This window comes from Cotesia typhae, unplaced genomic scaffold, assembly GCF_013202065.1.
Source record: "Cotesia typhae breed Kobodo isofemale line unplaced genomic scaffold, CoteBio_Ctyphae contig_20, whole genome shotgun sequence".
In the NCBI taxonomy this organism is placed as follows: Eukaryota; Metazoa; Arthropoda; class Insecta; order Hymenoptera; family Braconidae; genus Cotesia; species Cotesia typhae.
This window is the reverse complement of record NW_027423725.1, coordinates 3905180-3924593: the sequence shown is the minus strand read 5'-3', so window position 1 is coordinate 3924593 and position 19414 is coordinate 3905180. Positions and strand designations below refer to the sequence as shown.

The following is a 19414-nucleotide window of genomic DNA, read 5'->3' as shown; positions in this document are numbered from 1 at the left end:
ACTAATTTATTGTAATAAATTTAGTATAGTTCATAAGCAACAGGAAGTCATGAAATTGAATCCTTTAAAATTAATAAATATTACTAATTTATTGTAATAAATTTAGTATAGTTCATAAGCAACAGGAAGTCATAAAATTGAATCCTTCAAAATTAATAAATATTACTAATTTATTATTTTTTCTTTGAAATCTTGAATTTTATACTGCGTAAAATAATAAATTAGACTGTTGATGAATTCTTTCTTGTTGATCTCAAACTCCTTATTGCTTAAAATGATACTGAAATTCTTTTGAATTTTATACTACGCAAAATAATAATTGTAAAGATTATTAATAAACTTTTTCTCCCAGCAATCTCAAATTTCTTACTGCGTATAGAAATAATTCTGAGAAATGTTGATGAATTTTTTCATTTATTGAGAGGGGATCATCCTTTAAAAACAGACGATTTGAGCAGAACTGTATAAGTTGAACATTCAGAGTTGCATTGTGTGGTAGAATAATTATATTAGTACGTATATTATTTAGTTGAACAAATTTCTCTAGTTGGAAAAAATATTAAAAATTTGTTGATTCTAGTACGCTATGGATTACTCAAAAGTCAACGTTATTGGTCGTTGTGAAGATTTTTTGCCATCTAAAAAATTGAGTGAGTTAGAAGTTAATAATATTTACACAATCAGTGATGTCAAGTCTGTTAAAGCAAAATATGGAAACACTATCATTGTATCAATCGACAATGAGTTCTCTGTATTTTTACCTAGCAGAGTTGCAAAAATTTTGCTTGATGATCCAAAACTACTCGAAGACATGATCAAAAATGCAAGCGAAAATCACCTGGGACTGAACTATCTTGGTGGAAAATATAATCAATTTGAATTTGTGGGAATTTAAATAAAATTTTGATGTTCACTTTCATTGTTTCAAATTTTATTAATGTAAAACTTCCGTTTACTCATGAAAAATATAAAAACAAAACATTTGTATCTATATAATTATAACAATAATAAACTTTTTCTATATGAATAAATACCTTTTGTTCATTATTTTATTTAATTAATCATTAATATTATTAGTATTATTTTTTCATATAAATTATAATTAATTTACAGTATAAATAAGTTTAGAATATGCTATTGATACTGATACTCTTACGCTATGTTAGAAGCTAGCACTATATTCAAAGGTTGAAATATATCGATAATCGAATGTTACACTTCTGTATATAAAGGTATACATTTTAACATGCATCAGAACGAAACTTAGATGAAGTGGTGGTGAAACGTATGAGGTGAGGTAGCATATCACTGAGTGGGGATACACGTAGAATATCCGAATAAAGTAGAGAGAATAAAATATATATAGATATAGTAAGACTTAGTATGTAAAGATGATGAGAGAAAATAACATTTAGAGTATTTTTAATAACTAACCGAATGCTTTGGAGAATGTAAAAATATTACATCATATAATATTACATCATATTCAAAAAGATTAATTGATAAAAAACACTCAAAATTAGTGAAAATTTAAAATGGAATTTGAAAGTTTATTTTCATTATTTCAAGTGCACTTAATATTTTCATTTGCTTACAAAGAATATCAAAAACATAAAATAATAATTGTTTCTGTTTAGTTTTCTACATATTAATCCTGTATATTAATATAGATGAATTGAACATATTTGTGATGTTATTTAAGAATTTAATTATTGTAAGAATATGATTTTTGATTTTTGATTGGTTGAAAAATTAGATGCGCGAAGCACAAAGTTTAAAATTCTAGTTCTATCTTGATGAGACAATTATACACGTTTAAGAAATACTACAATTTTGAACTTTACGCTTCACATGCCCAATTTTTCAACCAATCAAAAATCAGAGACCATATTCTTACAATAATTAGATTTTTAGTTAATTTTTACAACTATTTTTTTTAATTCGTCTAGTTTAATAAAGAAAATTTATTTTTCACTTACCTTTTTATAAATATAATTGATAAGCATACAATTATTAGTAGGAACCATTTTTATAAATAAAAATAATTTATAAGATTTAAAATTTTTTTGTCTTTTTATTAATATTTTTTAAATATAATTTTTTTCATGTACCAATAAATGATTAACACACATGAATAAAGTTTTTTCAAATATACATACAATAATATTAATAAAATGTATGAACTCTTTCATATACACTAGTCACAAAAATTAAGGGATATAAAAAAAATTCCAAATTTTTTGGTGATTTTCAGCGAGCTGTAACTCCGAGGAAAATGATCGCACAGAAAAAAAAAAAAGCAAATTGTAGCTCCAAGTGTCTAGTTTTTAGATATGACCATGAAAATTTTTTGTCATCGTCAGGTCTGGAGAAATCCTAAGAAAACTACTGAAAAAAATTTTTCGAAATTTTTTTCGTCTTAAAAAGGTCTACGGGCTTCAAAAAATTTTTTCGATTGTTTCGTTTAAAAGCTCTTTTAGTAAATTTAATACCCTTTAATTTGACGTAATCAAAAAGCCTGTACGATAATTTGCCGCGGAGTTATCGTCAATCAAAGCAAAAAAGTTTTTTTGACTTTGGAAATCAATAACTCTGGAAATAATGACCGTATAGGAAATCGAAGGAGGGTTTTGAAAACTACACAATATTCTCTATAAGAAAACGTAAACCGCTTTTGAAGAAAAAATTTTTTTGAATTGAAAACTCGGACTGAAAAAAGACAAAAATTCGCATAATTAAGGATATTTGGATAACTTGGTATAACTTTGGATAAAATGGATGAACGAAGGATATCGTTGGTAATTTTTAACTTCAAAGTGTCCCCTAAAATCCCTAAGAAATTCAAAGCGCTGCGATTTTTTGTTCATAGTGCCCAGAAGCTTCAAATTCTGTGTTTTCGCAAAAATCACCATTATGAGCAATTTTGTGATTTTTATTCATTTTTCCATTGAAAAAAATTTTTTTTTCAAAATTCTTTATTTTTCGATCAAAGAGATTGATTTTTCAAGAAATTTGAAAAAAAAAAAATTTCAATTTTTTTCGAAAATTTTTTCGAAATTTTCTCAATTTTTTTCGACTGTTGTTTTACCGCCGGCATTAGCGTTACCCAAAGCGTACCACGTGGAGGTTGCTCGGTCGGATTTACGCTTCTCACACACACACACACGTGTGTGTGTGTGTGTGTGTGTGTGTGTGTGTGTGTGTGTGTGTGTCTTTGTCTGCGTGTTTGTCTGTTTGCAGCTGCCGAATGACCTCTGTACGCACGGCAGTAACTGCTCAGTACCGTGTATTGCCACCTCTGTTCCGAATCACAGCTCGTAAACGCTCTTGCATGTTGATGCATCGTCGAATATCACGTTGCGAAATTCCTTGCCAACAACGTAACAACGCTTGAGTCAACTGATGAAGATTGTGCAGTTGCGGATAGTCTCGCCGCAATCGACGCCCAAGAATGTCCCAAACATGCTCAATTGGGTTCAAATCAGGACTCATCGCTGGATGATTAAGCGTTGTTACGTTGTTGGCGCGGAGAAAAGTTCGCGTACGAACTGCAGTGTGAGGACGAGCATTATCCTGCATCAAAATGAACCGTCTTGCCCCCATGCGTGTGCGCATAGGCAGGACGTGTGGCTCCAGAATTTCGTCGACGTACCTATCGGCAGTCAACGTCCCACGAACGATGACCAACGGGGTTCTGGTATTGAAGGACACGCCTGCCCACACCATGACTGATCCACCATTGAAAGCTGTAACTGGTCTCGTAAAACCATCCCGAACTCGTTCTCCACGACGGCGCCAAACGAGAGATCGTCTATCGCTGCCATGAAGACAAAATCGAGATTCGTCAGTCCATAATACACTGGTCCACTGTCTACGACCCCAATGGTGATGATCATGAGCATAGGCCAATCGGGCTCGGCGATGTCGTGGAGTGAGCATAGGCGATTTCGAACCGTCGATGCCGATATGTGTTGTTGGGGAGGACGTTGTCGACGATTGCGAAATTGATGAGCGATCGTGTGGGCATGCGCAGTAGGGTTTCGACGAGCTTCTCGAATGATAGCTCGATCATCACGCTCGGTAGTGATTCGTAGTCTACCTTGACCCGGACGACGATCGTAACTTTGAGTCGCGTTAAATCGGGCATAGGCCCGACTGATAACGGACTGGCTCACTCCCATAGAAGCTGCTACTTCCACCTGACTGTAGCCCTCTTGAAGGAGGGTAACAATGCGAGCCACATCTGTGGCAGCTAAATGTCGACGAGGCATATCAAAAGGTGCTTATCAAAGAAAAGCTTACATAAAATTCACGTAAGGAATTTAGGCTAAAAAGAAAACGTAAAATTCAAGTTTTGTGTGAGGAAAAGCCGAACTCCGCGGGGGGTATATCAATTTGTTTTTATTGAATTTTTAAAATGAGATTTAAAACTAAGGCAGTTGTAGGGGACAGAAAAAATTGAGTTAATTTTTTTTGACAATAGTGAAGCATTCTGAAGACGATAAAAAAAAAAAAATTTTGATAAAAAAAATTTCGAAAAAAATTTTCGAAAAAAATTGAAAATTTTTTTTTTTTTTTTTTTCAAATTTCTTGAAAAATCAATCTCTTTGATCGAAAAAATAAAGAATTTTGAAAAAAAAAATTTTTTTCAATGGAAAAATGAATAAAAATCACAAAATTGCTCATAATGGTGATTTTTGCGAAAACACAGAATTTGAAGCTTCTGGGCACTATGAACAAAAAATCGCAGCGCTTTGAATTTCTTAGGGATTTTAGGGGACACTTTGAAGTTAAAAATTACCAACGATATCCTTCGTTCATCCATTTTATCCAAAGTTATACCAAGTTATCCAAATATCCTTAATTATGCGAATTTTTGTCTTTTTTCAGTCCGAGTTTTCAATTCAAAAAAATTTTTTCTTCAAAAGCGGTTTACGTTCTCTTATAGAGAATATTGTGTAGTTTTCAAAACCCTCCTTCGATTTCCTATACGGTCATTATTTCCAGAGTTATTGATTTCCAAAGTCAAAAAAACTTTTTGCTTTGATTGACGATAACTCCGCGGCAAATTATCGTACAGGCTTTTTGATTACGTCAAATTAAAGGGTATTAAATTTACTAAAAGAGCTTTTAAACGAAACAATCGAAAAAATTTTTTTGAAGCCCGTAGACCTTTTTAAGACGAAAAAAATTTCGAAAAATTTTTTTCAGTAGTTTTCTTAGGATTTCTCCAGACCTGACGATGACAAAAAATTTTCATGGTCATATCTAAAAACTAGACACTTGGAGCTACAATTTGCTTTTTTTTTTTTTTCTGTGCGATCATTTTCCTCGGAGTTACAGCTCGCTGAAAATCACCAAAAAATTTGGAATTTTTTTTATATCCCTTAATTTTTGTGACTAGTGTAATAGAATAATATTTTTGATTGAAAAGTTTTTTAAAAAAAAATGATATAAAAAATCAATGATGATAATTAACTAATCATCATCACTGAGGTAAATAACCTCGATTGGTGGTGGCTTCTTCTGCTGTTGCTGTTGTTGCTGACATTGTTGGTGTTGCTGCACCAACTGTTCCTGGAATCCTGATGAAAACAGTTCTTCACGACTGATGATGTATGGAAAAGTTGAGTCACGATCAACTTTGAACCAAACTGTATTTTCCAAAATCATCACAGATTCTGCACTGACGTTGGCCATGGTTATTTTAGCTCCATTCAAGTTACCAGTCAAAATAAATTGACGCTGTAAAGCTAATTTAATAACGTCCATTAAAACAAAATTTGACAATTCGATTTCCCACTCAACTGGTGATATGATTAAGTCCACATTCAAATTTGGAAGGGCCATGGTTAGTTTTCCTTCAAAAATCGAAAAATTAATCAGTAAAAAAATTATACAGTACTCGATGAAAAAAAATTTTTTTTAACAACTATTCAAAAAATTTAAAAACATAAGTTTTTTTCAAGTGACCAATTTAAAATAAAAAATTCTTCTCACCTAGATTCGTCAGGTGAAAAAAAACAACTTTTCACAAAAAATAAGAACTAGGATTCACTCAGAAATTTGACAGAAATTTTTTCACTTGCATGCACGTGGTCACGTTGATGAACTGATTCAGTTTGATGTTTAGTTCACTTATACTTATTTATATAAAGCAAAAATACACTCAAAACTTTTAGATGTGACAATTAATGAGTATCTGTGTGCAGTAAATAGAACTTATTGACAATTCGGATACACACTTCCAGGAGTATCGAGTTGCGAAGATAAGAAAATTGCGTTTGTCTAAAATTATTGTGACGCACTCTCAGATGTTTTTTTATGTTTGAGAAATTTCTATCAAGATCTCGATTTATGATCAATTTTGAGAACTTCATATTTTTTACTAAATGCAACATTTTTTGTAAAAAAAAAAAAGAATGTTTTTTACAAAATTTTTTAGTATTGTGCAATATTGTTTAATTTATATTTTTCAACAATTTTTATTTACATAGATATACAGTTACATCAATAAAAACTTGTTTTCAAAAAGTTACCGCAATGAATCGTAAGTCAATTTTTTTGTCATGTTTTTCGATTAAATAAAATGCGTAACATTTTTTCGAAGGTTACAACTTTCTCAACGGAGTCAAATTATAGACCGGAAGTATAAGTCTAACTCCTTTTTTTAAATAATAACATTACTCTTGTAAATATTTGATATCAACAATAATATTTGCTGTTTAATTGTATGAGATCATGCATTTTTGCGTGGTAAATATGTATGATAAAACTATTCTCTAGAAAACTGTATAAATGAAAACAAAATGATTCAGAATTTTATTTTATTTTTTTTTTAATCATAATACATCAATTATTTAAAACTCTAATAAATTGTTGTGACAAAAGTTAAATGAAATATAAATAATTCTCCATAAACCAAATTTTCAAATGCTGAACATTTTCCAATGCACAGTGATAATCATCGTATATGATATCACTATGTTCAAGTTCTGGATGTTGGATAAAATGAGTAATTTTTGGTAAGCTTCTGAGTGATGGACATCCTAATGATTCAAGATTAATGACTTGTTTAGTCGAACTACAAATACTTTGAATCCATTTTTTTTTTTTCGTGACCTTTGACGTAAATGTATTCGTAATCTCACAATGAAATTCAGAACTTCTTCGAGACAATCAAAAGGTATGACTCCTTTATCTCATGGTATACCATGATGCTTACGTATCAGCCATGAGTTCATATGTTTATAGTTATTAGGTAGCTCGCTCCAATTACAAGGTGGCTTGAAAATTTTAACAGACAGTATATTTGAATGATCTAATGTTTTATTTACACTAATTGCTGCAAGCTCTTTCACCACAAAACAATTGTTAGGCATTTTAAAGCCTTGAACATCAACAATAATTTCTCCAGCCATATATCACAAAAAGATAGATAAATTTTAGTCAGTCACAGAAACAATACTGAATATTTTTTTTAAAAACCAGTCTTTTATATGATTCTATTCTTCTGCAAAGTATTATGGAGGAAATTCCCGTACAAAAAATGATGATCGGCCCATTAATGGGCCAAGCCAGGCAGCCGATTTAAAAGTATCGGCCAAGTATCCGAATATGTCATCGGCCCAAGACTGGGCGAGTATCGGCTTGTAACGCCATCCCGATATTGAATCCTGTGATCGGCCGAGTATAGGATCCAAGCAGTGGCCGAGCATAGGATCCAAGCAGCGGCCGAGTGTAATATTAGAATGTCGGCCAAGCATTGCATACAAACCTCTGCCGAGCGTATTATTATTATTATTATGATTAATTATTTTTAATTTAGTAATAAAAAAAATTTTTATTTATAAGCATTTATATTTATTTGATAAATATATTAATTTATAATATTAAATTATTTTTATTTTAAGTATTTCAAAGAATATTGCACCGCAACAATAAATATAAAAAATGCAGAAGTAATTTAGTTTAAAAAAAAATACAAAAGTAAGTAATTTTAATATAATAATTAATTATTGACTGTTATTGTTGTCCTTGTTATTGTTATTATTAATATTGTTATCAGTGTTGATAGCTCGTTGACGGCGACCTCCATTTCTGTCTCCTGCATTGGCAAGAAAATTGCCGAGCTTCACTCTTAGTGACTTAGACTGATCCGAGTCCCCAAACTTTTCTTCAACAACCTCTAAAATTACAAATATTTTTGGTTGAAACAAATTTATTCAAATGAAGATTTTAAACATATACATCATACCTTTTAAACAATTGTAAGTGTAAGTAGCACTAAAATTTTTTTTGCCAATGCCATGGACTCTTCTCCCAGTGCCAGAATAATCTAATTGCACTAAAAGTGTAATTACCTCAGATAAAGTTTTTCTTATGATGATCGCAATATCTGATTCACCGTACATTATTACTCTGAATAAGTTCTTCAGTTTATTTTTTTCGCTATCATTTTCCAGCTCGCTATCGAAAATCAAAAATTGCGCCTTGTCGTTGATGGGAAACATATCTTTAAAAGGCTCCATAGCAGTTACTTTGGTCATTTTAGGAACGTTTTCACCATTTTTCATTAAAACTTGAGTTTTGACTTTCTTGGCTTCATTTTTGACGACATACTCAGTGCTCATTTTAAAGGCATCCAATTTTTCATACAATTCTTGAAATTTTTCATCAACATAAGCCTTTATACGATCTAAAACAACAGTAAATAGTAAAATATATAAAAAAAACTATGTGTAATTAATAATATAAATTATAAAATTTATTAAGAAAAAAATTATCTAGAAAAATCAAGACTTGTCAATGTAAAATAATCAATATTTTTTACAACAAAATACTTGGAAATAAAGTAAGCAAATTTGATGCATGTAAATACAGATAAAAAATTTATTAGTAGTTTTCACATCGTAATTAGAAAATATCTAGTTTAATTAAGTCCATAAAAATTAATTCATGTAAAGAGATGGAATAGTAAAAAATAATTAATGGAAATAAATTTTTTTTTTCCGAGAGATACGAGAAATTAATATTTTAAAGAATATAATTAATAAGTATTAAATTTATTGTTCTTTAACTAAAAATCATAAACACGTACCAAACAGTATATCATCATAATTGATATTAGTTACCATGCCTTGCTGATTTTCGTGCTCGCCCTGAATGGTAGAATCAACTTCTATAACGAAAAAAATCAATTAAAAAAATGATATAATTATTCAGCTTTGATAAATAATACAATAGTTTAACAATAATAATACACTACTGGAAAAAATTAAGGGATTAAAAAAAAATTCCAAATTTTTCGGTAGTTTTCAATAGGCCGTAACTTTGAGAGAAATGGTCGTACAGGAAATAAAAAAAAAGGAAATTGTAGCTCCAAGTGTCTAGTTTTTGGATTAGAACTTCAAAATTTTGTAGCCTCCGCGGTTTCTGAGTAATCGTAGAAAAACCAGCAACAAAAAAATTCTCAAAATTTTTTTTTTTTTTTTTTTGGTCTACGGGCGTGGAAAAAATTTTTTTAGCTTAACCACCATAAGGATCGGATACTTTGTTCATTTAGCTTTAATTTCTTTTTTTAAACACCCTGATACGTCCACTCCTCGCTGAGATATCGGTCTTCAAATGGAAAAGGATCTTTTTGTCTTTGATTATCGATATCTCAGTAACCAATGATCGCACAGAAAGTTAAAGGTGGGTTTCAAGAACTTGAATGAATTCCCCTTAACGACTGTCCATTGTTTTTTCGAAAAAAAATTTTTTCTTTCCGTCACATGAATTTGAAAATGCAACAAAAAAAGGGCTTTTAGTGGTTTTTGGAAAATCAAGCGCTGGATCGAAAATATTGAGGAAACCACTAATGTTAAGTGTGCCTTTTACAGTTCAATATGTCCACAAAAACCCTACAAAGAATCAAATTAATCCAGCCAGCCGTTTTTTTGTTTCACTTGATCGAATTTTTGAAAAAATTAAAGGATCACGTTTTTTGCTCTGAAAAGCTCATAATTTTTAAAAATGAGAAAAAAAATTGTTTTTTCGAGCTTTTTCCACATTTTTCTTCCAGAAAGTGCTTAAATTGAAAAAAAAAAAAATTTTTTTGAAATTTTTTCTCTTGAAAAGTTTAAGAAAACAATTACCGCCGGCATTAGCGTTATCCAAAGCGTACCACGTGGAGGTCGCGCGGTCGGATTTACGCTTGTGTGTGTGTGTGTGTGTGTGTGTGTGTGTGTGTGTGTGTGTGTGTGTGTGTGTGTGTGTGTGTGTGTGTGTGTGTGTGTGTGTGTGTGTGTGTGTGTGTGTGTGTGTGTGTGTGTGTGTGTGTGTGTGTGTGTGTGTGTGTGTGTGTGTGTGTGAGGTATTTCAGGAGAATTGAGACCCGGTGGCTCGTCAGTTCCACCGTATTTAATGACTCCAAACTCATTCTCTGAAGGTTTTTGTTGGTTCAATACCGGGTATTACCACCCCTGTTTTCAATAACGGCTCTCAAACGTTCAGCCATGTTTATGCAGACGGTAATTTGAGGCTGCGGAATGGTATTCCAAATGTGCTGAAGCGCGCGCTCCAAAGCAGCTAAGTTCTGCAAATTTGGATACTCTCTGCGCAACCGACGGCCCATTATGTCCCAAACGTGCTCTATGGGGTTGAGATCTGGACTCATTGCTGGGTGTCGCAACAATGTGATGTCATGCCGCTCAAAGAAGCGCCGGGTAATGTTGGCTGTGTGTGGACGTGCATTATCTTGCATCAATATGAACGACCTCAGATGTTGTCGTCTGCGCAGAACAATGGGCCTTAAAATTTGGTCGATGTAACGTCTAGCTGTCAAATTTTCGCGTACAATTACCAAAGGTGTTCTCCAATTTCGTGAAACGCCGCCCCACACCATAACTGATCCACCGCCGTAGGCAACGACTGGACGGACAAAGTTCTGGCGAAAACGTTCTCCACGACGGCGCCAAACGAGAGGACGTCGATCGTTGCCATACAGATTAAAACGAGACTCATCAGTGAATAAAACATTTGTCCATTCCCTCAAGTTCCAATTTCGATGATCGTAAGCATACGCTAAACGAGCTCGACGATGTCTTGCTGTCAACAGGGGTACACGATTAGGATGTCGTGCGTGTAACCCAGTTTCACGAAGACGGTTGATGATTGTTCGAGAGCAAATGTTTCGCACTTGATGCCGTCGTCGCTGTTGCTGTTGTTGTTGCTGTTGTCTGCGATTGGAGAAGTTTCGAGCGACAATATTCGCATTGACGAAAGGTTGTCGTCGAACTTCTCTAACAATTGTTCGATCATCGCGGGCATTAGTGACTCGATGGCGACCTTGTCCGGGGCGACGATGATATTGATTCGTCTCTTGGTATCTGGTATAAGCTCGAGATACGACAGATTGACTTACACCCATCCGGATAGCAACTGCATGTTGAGTGTAACCTTCGTCGATAAGAGTCACTAACCGAGCGACTTCCACCTCCGATAAATGTCGTCTAACCATGATTAAGAATCAAAAGTCAGAAATTTTCAATTTTGACCAAAAAATTAAAAAAATTTTTTTAGCGCAGAGGGATTAGTTTTGAAAAAACTGTTGAATGAAGCGATTTGCTAAGGATTCACAAAAAGAAAAGAAAAAAAAACTCCGAAAAGCGTATGAAAAAATCGAAATTCGATTGGGGGTATTAACTTTTTTATTAATTTAATTAAAAGGAGATCAGTAGAATCAAGGAATGCAGCGGTGGAAAGGTGATAAAAATCATTGGGCGATGGTTTTTTGAGTTTCCTTAACTTGTTAAAAAAATTTTTCCAAAAAAATTTTTTTAATTTTTTTCGAAAAAATTTTTTTTTTTTTGAAAATTTTTTTTTGAATTTTGTTTTTTTTTGAAAATTTAAGCACTTTCTGGAAGAAAAATGTGGAAAAAGCTCGAAAAAACAATTTTTTTCTCATTTTTAAAAATTATGAGCTTTTCAGAGCAAAAACGTGATCCTTTAATTTTTTCAAAAATTCGATCAAGTGAAACAAAAAAACGGCTGGCTGGATTAATTTGATTCTTTGTAGGGTTTTTGTGGACATATTGAACTGTAAAAGGCACACTTAACATTAGTGGTTTCCTCAATATTTTCGATCCAGCGCTTGATTTTCCAAAAAACCACTAAAAGCCCTTTTTTGTTGCATTTTCAAATTCATGTGACGGAAAGAAAAAATTTTTTTCGAAAAAACAATGGACAGTCGTTAAGGGGAATTCATTCAAGTTCTTGAAACCCACCTTTAACTTTCTGTGCGATCATTGGTTGCTGAGATATCGATAATCAAAGACAAAAAGATCCTTTTCCATTTGAAGACCGATATCTCAGCGAGGAGTGGACGTATCAGGGTGTTTAAAAAAAGAAATTAAAGCTAAATGAACAAAGTATCCGATCCTTATGGTGGTTAAGCTAAAAAAATTTTTTCCACGCCCGTAGACCAAAAAAAAAAACTAAAAAAATTTTGAGAATTTTTTTGTTGCTGGTTTTTCTACGATTACTCAGAAACCGCGGAGGCTCCAAAATTTTGAAGTTTTAATCCAAAAACTAGACACTTGGAGCTACAATTTCCTTTTTTTTTATTTCCTGTACGACCATTTCTCTCAAAGTTACGGCCTGTTGAAAACTACCGAAAAATTTGGAATTTTTTTTTGATCCCTTAATTTTTTCCAGTAGTGTAGTAAACATACCTTTGACGTTAAGTGATTTGTCACGTTTATTTTTTTTCAAGCGTGAATCTGTGCTCTGAGAAGCAATGGAACCCATAGATTCCACATGTCTCAATTCATTAATAATTTCGTTATTTTCAAGCACAATAACGTTGCTGAGAGAGGAATCTTGTCGATTTTTAGAACTGGAATCACTGGTTTCTGTCTCAACCTTACGGGTAATGTCTGCTCGTTTTAAACGACGTTGCCCTTTCTCTAAAGTATCTAAAATCATATCATTTATTTTCTAAATATGATGATTTTCTCAAAATATTTATAATAGAATAATACGTAGTAAACAATCGTTTAATTCAAAAATTTAAGTTGAAATAAAATATTGTAAATGTATACTGATTAACGCGTCAATGCATCGTCAATCTTCAATGGCTAAAAAAAGAGAACAAAACTTAATTTGCTACTTACCAGCGCAGGAAATAATTTCAATTTCACATCGTGGCCATCTGTCTTTTGGTGGTGATAAATTTTTTAAGTATTCATCCCGTTTCTTAAGATCTTTTTTTGTATTAGGATACGCGCATAAGAGTTTATCACCATCATGATCAAGCCAAGAATACGGAACCAAATCAATCTCCCAAGAACCATCGTCTTTTTTTGGTAAAAAACAAATAATTGCGTATTGACTAGCTTGCTCTAGATCATCAAGTTCCTTATCAACAGTAACTTCAGCCATCTAAAAAAATAATTAAAGAAATAAAATAAGTAAGCGTAAATTAAATAACGAGAAATTGATAATAATGAGTGATATTTTATCATTAATTATCATAAAAAAATATTTTTCTCAAAATAATAAAAAAATTTCAATATTAAATAAAAAAAAAATTTTTTTTTAATTTAAATATTATTGAAATATTCTACAAAATAAAATAATTTTGATGATATTGAATAGATTTACAATTTATATTTATATATAAATGTATAATGTCACAAAGAATCAGTAATACACCAGATAATTTTGTAGGATTTTTGAAGTAATAAATTAAAATATAAATTATTAGAAACAAATTTAAATTCTAAAATTTTAAAATAATTAGAAATGTCAATATTTTTATGTTACAAATTTACTAAATATTTATTAACCAAAAAAGTATTTAATGCTACTTGACTTCAATATGGTAATTTCTGTAATATGCACACATAAAATTTTCAATATCAGTAAAAAAGGAAATTATATTTAAATTAATTAATTCGAAATCAATAATAAATCATAAAAATACTTACTTTGTAAATTATACCTGTTTTGTTGTTTGAACTGAACTAAAGATCAAAAATATAAATTAGATCACAGACTGTAATTTGAGTTAACAATATTGGTAAAAAATTAATTTTTAACAATAAAATGTATGTTTTTATTTGAAAAAATAGTGTAATTTTAGGTTAAAAATTATGAAGTAAGTCGGTTCACCCGCGAAAATGTACGTTGAGCGTTTAAAAGCTTTAACAAATGCGAGAGATACACTGATAGAAAATTTATGTTGACTCAAGAGATATTTTCTTGATCTAAGAATTTATTTTGGAAGAGAAATGATTATTTTGCTTTAAGAATTTCTTGTCTTGATTTAGATTTTCTTGGCTTAAGAGCTATATTATCTTCAATCGATACATTTAGTTTTTCAACCAAAATAACATTATCGTTTAAAAAACTCAAAATAATTCATCAAAGTAGATTTCAAAAGCTAAATAGTCTTTAATTGTTGTACCGAAAAAAAATTATTTCTTGGAAATAAGTAAATTAATGACTCAAAAAAAAAAGCCATTGTTAACACAAGTCGGTAACATCTTGAATCAATGTTATCGCCTATCTTGAACCAAGAGACAAAAATTCTTGAAAGAAATATATCTATATCTAGTTTCAAGAGTTCAAATTTTGAAGAAAAAAAGTTTCTTGAATCAAGATTGTTTTTCTATCAGTGTATCACGTCTCAATAGCTGCTTAGTTTCACATATTTACACACACACTACTATACATTTACTGAGAGTTTTACCACCACACACACCTACATACTGACATCTCTTTATACACAGTGTTTTGTTTCATCTATAGCTTATCGATACGTGTATATTTATGTTCGTGTGGTTGTTATTTACCTACACACTTGTAATACGTACACTGCTACTTTATTTTAGTTGAAAGACTCAGTATCTTTTAATTACACACATAATTATGAGTATATAAACTTTTTTTATACTGTTCACGTAAATGTTTACAGGTTATACACAACAATAGTTTTAATATTAATTTAAATACATAAATATATTTATCGTGACATACACACCGCATGTATACAGATGTCGACACTTGACACTTGAATTTTAAACTTTATTGTTTTCTGTAAAATATTTTTATTTTTATACACACAAACTACGTTTATTTTACACAACATTATTTATACATTTATATCTATCCATTTGGTAATTTTACTTGATCATTCGTGTAATAAAGACACAGCACATTTCATGTCATCACAATCAAACAGTATGCATTTATTTTTTATTAAGTCTGTCGAGTATATCTCACAAGATTCTGAAAATTTTTCTCCCATGAAAATTCCAACGTCTGATGAAGCAGTGGGGTAATTAAAAAATTCAGTCGTGTTCAACATTTTATGACCAAGAATGTAAATCTCACTTTTTTTAGGTAATTTTGTTTTTGTTGTCAATATTTTATCAATTAAAATCACATGATTACTTTTTAATAAAATAATATTGTTTGGATATTTGTCACATAAATAATTTTGATTAATAATTACACTTGAAACACTGAAATACGTTATTCCTTCAAAGTTAAAAGAAGATGAACTATCTATCAAACACTTTTCAACATTATTTTTTTTCTCTATTCTAATTACCGTCTCATTTTCCAGCTCAGATAATCTATTAAGTACTTGAGTCAGAGGTCTGTTAGGCGATTTTATTAGTCTTTTCATTTTGCCAATATAATTTTCACCCCAAAACGCCGCTGATTCACTTAGAGATAAATTTAAATTTAATACATCATCGGGTACATGTATTAAGTTATGCATGTTCAATGTTTGAGACTGTTCACCGTAGAATGACGGTAATAAATAAAAAAATTTCCGTAACAAATTTCTAGCGTAACTATTAAAATTTATCATGAGTTCTTTTGAGTGTAAAATACGAACACCGACAAATAGGAGTAAAAAGTGTTGGTACATTTCTTTATTTAAGATTTTTTTCAGCACTATTGGTCCGCAATACAATAACACAAAACGAAACTGAGTTGCCTTCCATCTTGCTAAGTCATTTGTATCAAATTTCTTTCTTTGGAATTCACAAGGTACAGAACCAGTTAGTTTTAATAATATTTTTCGGAGTTTGATAACTTTCTTTATTTTTAATCTCGCAACACTCGTCCTCAAGATCAAAGATTCCATTATAGTCTTCATAACTCCTTGGTACAATAAATGCATCGAATCTAAAACAACTGAACCCACAGGATCAAAATCAGGCAGCTTCCGTAAAGGGGATTTTAATCCCTCCTTGTGATGCTCTTTTTTTGAGTATGATTGTTAAAACTTTCGCGGGTACGAAGTTCACAATCCATTTCTGAATAAATTCTTTTTTATGTCTTTTCTTTCCTACAGATTTTCCCTTAATTGTACACCTTTCACATGCATAAAAAGTACCTGCAGCTTTACAACATTTAATGAATGATCTAGCTTGCGAATCAGCAACTATAGCGACAATTCTGAAAGCATATTTTTTTTTATCAATTGTGATTCCATGCTTAATTAATTTCTTACACTCTTTCACAAAATCTGACAGATATTGTTTAACATTGGCGGGTTTAGAATCACCACCATAAATTGCAGCAACAAATGGATGCGTTGTGTAATTGGGATTGCAAACTTTAACAGAGATGGGCCACAATTGCATTTGTGAATTTTTATAAACTTGTATTCCGTCAATATGTATCAGAACTTCAATAGTATCCTCAAGAAATATTTTTGGTAAAATCATCTTTTGCAGTCCTTCAGCTACGCCGAGATATTTATAATCACTGTCTGTTTCTTTTAAGGATGGTATAGACTCTACGACTTGTTGAGGTTTAGTTTTTAATAATGTTTGTGCCGTTTTAGGGAGGGTTGGATGACCTTCTTCCCTCAATAAAACAAGCAATTCTGAAATGGTATTTGATTGAAGGTTAGCTCTATTATTCAAAGCCCATTGACGAAGTCTTTCTTGCAGTCTGTCTGAATTTTCACCGTTCTCCAGAGTCACATTTTCATTTTCACTAGAGTCATCATCATTTTTTTCCACTTCATCTGTCACCATAACCTCACTTTTCAATTCATTTTCATATTCAACATCGTTCTCAACAAAAATATCACTTGATGAACTATTTCCATCAGTAACATCATTATTATGAACTATACAATAATCATTTTCACTGTTCAGAGAAGTATCAACTGTTTTTTTATAATTTACACTATTATTTACATTATTATCACTGTCACCATAAATACGGAGAGGAAAAATAGTTCTGATTCCTATATTATATTGGTGCACGAAAAAAAAATATGGAAATTGTTCCTATAATTTTAATGGGAACTAAATTTGGATTATTTAAAACTTTTAATTTTATCTTGTAGCTTCTACAGGATTGCATCCTGTTGCAGAACCTAATTTTTTTCCATGTAGGATGAGTAATTTTTCTTATTATATTAACTTTTGTAAAGTTAGGAAGTCTTCTGAAGGTAAAGAATGTAACTATAAAAATGTTGTGCATAGATTGAATTTTTATTCAATCCAATATTTTATTAATAATTACTGGAAATAAAATTATTTGAATATTCTGTGTTTCTGAAGATGTTCAATTGCTGGTCAGTAAGCAATCTATTGTGTACAGCTGATATAGTTTTTAGCGACAAAAATTCTTTCATTCCTGGTTCATAATTTTTGTAATAAATTCCAATGCCACCAAGTGGTGATGGAGGATTACTAGTTACTTCTCGTGAATCAAGGAATGGAAGCGTCGTCTGGCCTAAATCCTTCTCCCAACTTGTAACATTAAACTCGACATAATCAGTGGTTTTATCATGATACACAGTTGAACTATGTGACTCTAGTGGATTCAACCTGCTAAAAATGAAAAATTATATTCTCTCAATGCAGTTAAGATGTTATTTCGTCGTCAGTTTTTTATCAATAAAAATAAACCACACTGATAATATTACCTATGATCAGAATCTGATGATGAGCGCCACTTGGTTTCTGGATTCGAAATCAAAAATCCAGCGTCATCATACATTTTCGTTCCGGCTACTCTCAATGCAAGTCTATTATTTTCCACCACGAATTTTGCTCCTAAAAACATCATAGATTTACATGTAATCAGTCATTACATTATACTGAGAGAAAAAATTTCTTTTGAATTTCCAACAAATTAATTTCTTGTCACAAGAATGCCCATGTTTTCCAAAGTAAATTTTTTCTTTTAGTGCGCTATCTTTCATGAAAAGTAGAAATAATTTTAAGTTTCAATACCTGTAACAAATTCTCCTTTAGGTAAAATAATTTCATCTAAATTCAATGATCTCAAATTTTTCGACAGATTAATAGAATCAATTTTATCAGCAGGCATATCCCCATAAAATTCGTCCCATTTTACAGATTTAGGATCAACTACACCATTAACCAAAGTTCCTGATTGAAGATTAATGGTAACTGAGTTAAGTTCAACGTAGAATCGTATGCCAGTGACAACACTAATGAAAAAAAATTTTTTGCAAGTTCCAGTATACACAATTTAAATACATATTTTCCCGAGTCGAAATTTAAATCGTAGATTTAACGTATTAAACGTTCAAATCGTAGGTTGAGCATATTAGACGTTGAAAACGTAGGATCAACGTATTGAACGTTAAAATCGTCATTTGAACGTTATGAACGTTAAAAACGCATGTTAAACGTATCCAACATATTATAAATGGGAAGAGAACTAATAATGGGTGAAAATAAATATTAAAACTACTCAAATAACTACACATGCTTGAAACGTAAATAGACAAAAAAAAAATTATTTTTCAGTTCTGTTAGGGAGATTTTACATTTCTTAGCTTAAACTTACCATTTTTTTTTTCTTTGACGAAAATGCATCGAAATTTTTTACCCAATGGTTTCCAAAATTATATAAAATTTTATGAAATATCATTCATACAATTTTCTACCAAAATGGCCTCATGAATCTGTATATAAAATTATAACTTTTTATACAATTTTATAAAATTTTGTACCACTGGATTTTTACAAAAAAAAAATAAATAATTAAAATTCTAAAGTTCCCACTAAGAAAATTAAAAATACACTGATGATATGTGAGTAGTTTTAATATTATTTATTTTCACTTATTATTGGTTCTCTTCGCATTTATAATACGTTGAGTACGTTCAACATACATTTTTAATGTCCATTACGTTCAAATTACGATTTAAACGTTCAATACGTTGATCTTACATTTTCAACGTCTAATACACTCAACCTACGATTTGAACGTTCTATCCGTTGAATCTACGATTTAAATTTCGACTCGGGTTATATAACAAAAATTTCTCTGAACCTACCTCTGTCTACTGACGTTAGTAGAATGTACTCTTAAGCTAAATGCTCGAAGGGTTCCTGGTAGATTTTTACGTGGATCA

General features: G+C 31.1%; 1 protein-coding gene across 1 annotated transcript; it reads right to left on the bottom strand.

Moving 5' to 3' along the window:
- Positions 1–7947: 7947 nt before the first annotated feature.
- On the bottom strand, positions 7948–15679 carry LOC141538304 (uncharacterized). Its single transcript, XM_074259685.1, has 6 exons — positions 15602–15679; positions 13158–13425; positions 12717–12959; positions 9101–9181; positions 8258–8698; positions 7948–8188 (listed from the first exon to the last, which is right to left on the bottom strand). The coding sequence occupies exons 1-6, from the start codon at positions 15677–15679 to the stop codon at positions 8016–8018; spliced, it is 1284 nt and encodes a 427-aa protein (XP_074115786.1). The 3' UTR covers positions 7948–8015.
- Between the last annotated feature and the right edge of the window lie 3735 nt (positions 15680–19414).

Bases quoted from the DNA above. Each gene is read 5' to 3' on its own strand.
- LOC141538304 (XM_074259685.1), bottom strand. From the start codon at position 15,679: ATGAAAAGACTAATAAAATCGCCTAACAGACCTCTGACTCAAGTACTT. The intron at 13,426-15,601 runs GTAATTAGAATA...TTATTTTTTTAG, and splicing joins CTGAGCTGGAAAATGAGACG to ATGGCTGAAGTTACTGTTGA. The intron at 9,182-12,716 runs GTATGTTTACTA...TTTTCGTTATAG, and splicing joins CAAATCACTTAACGTCAAAG to AAGTTGATTCTACCATTCAG.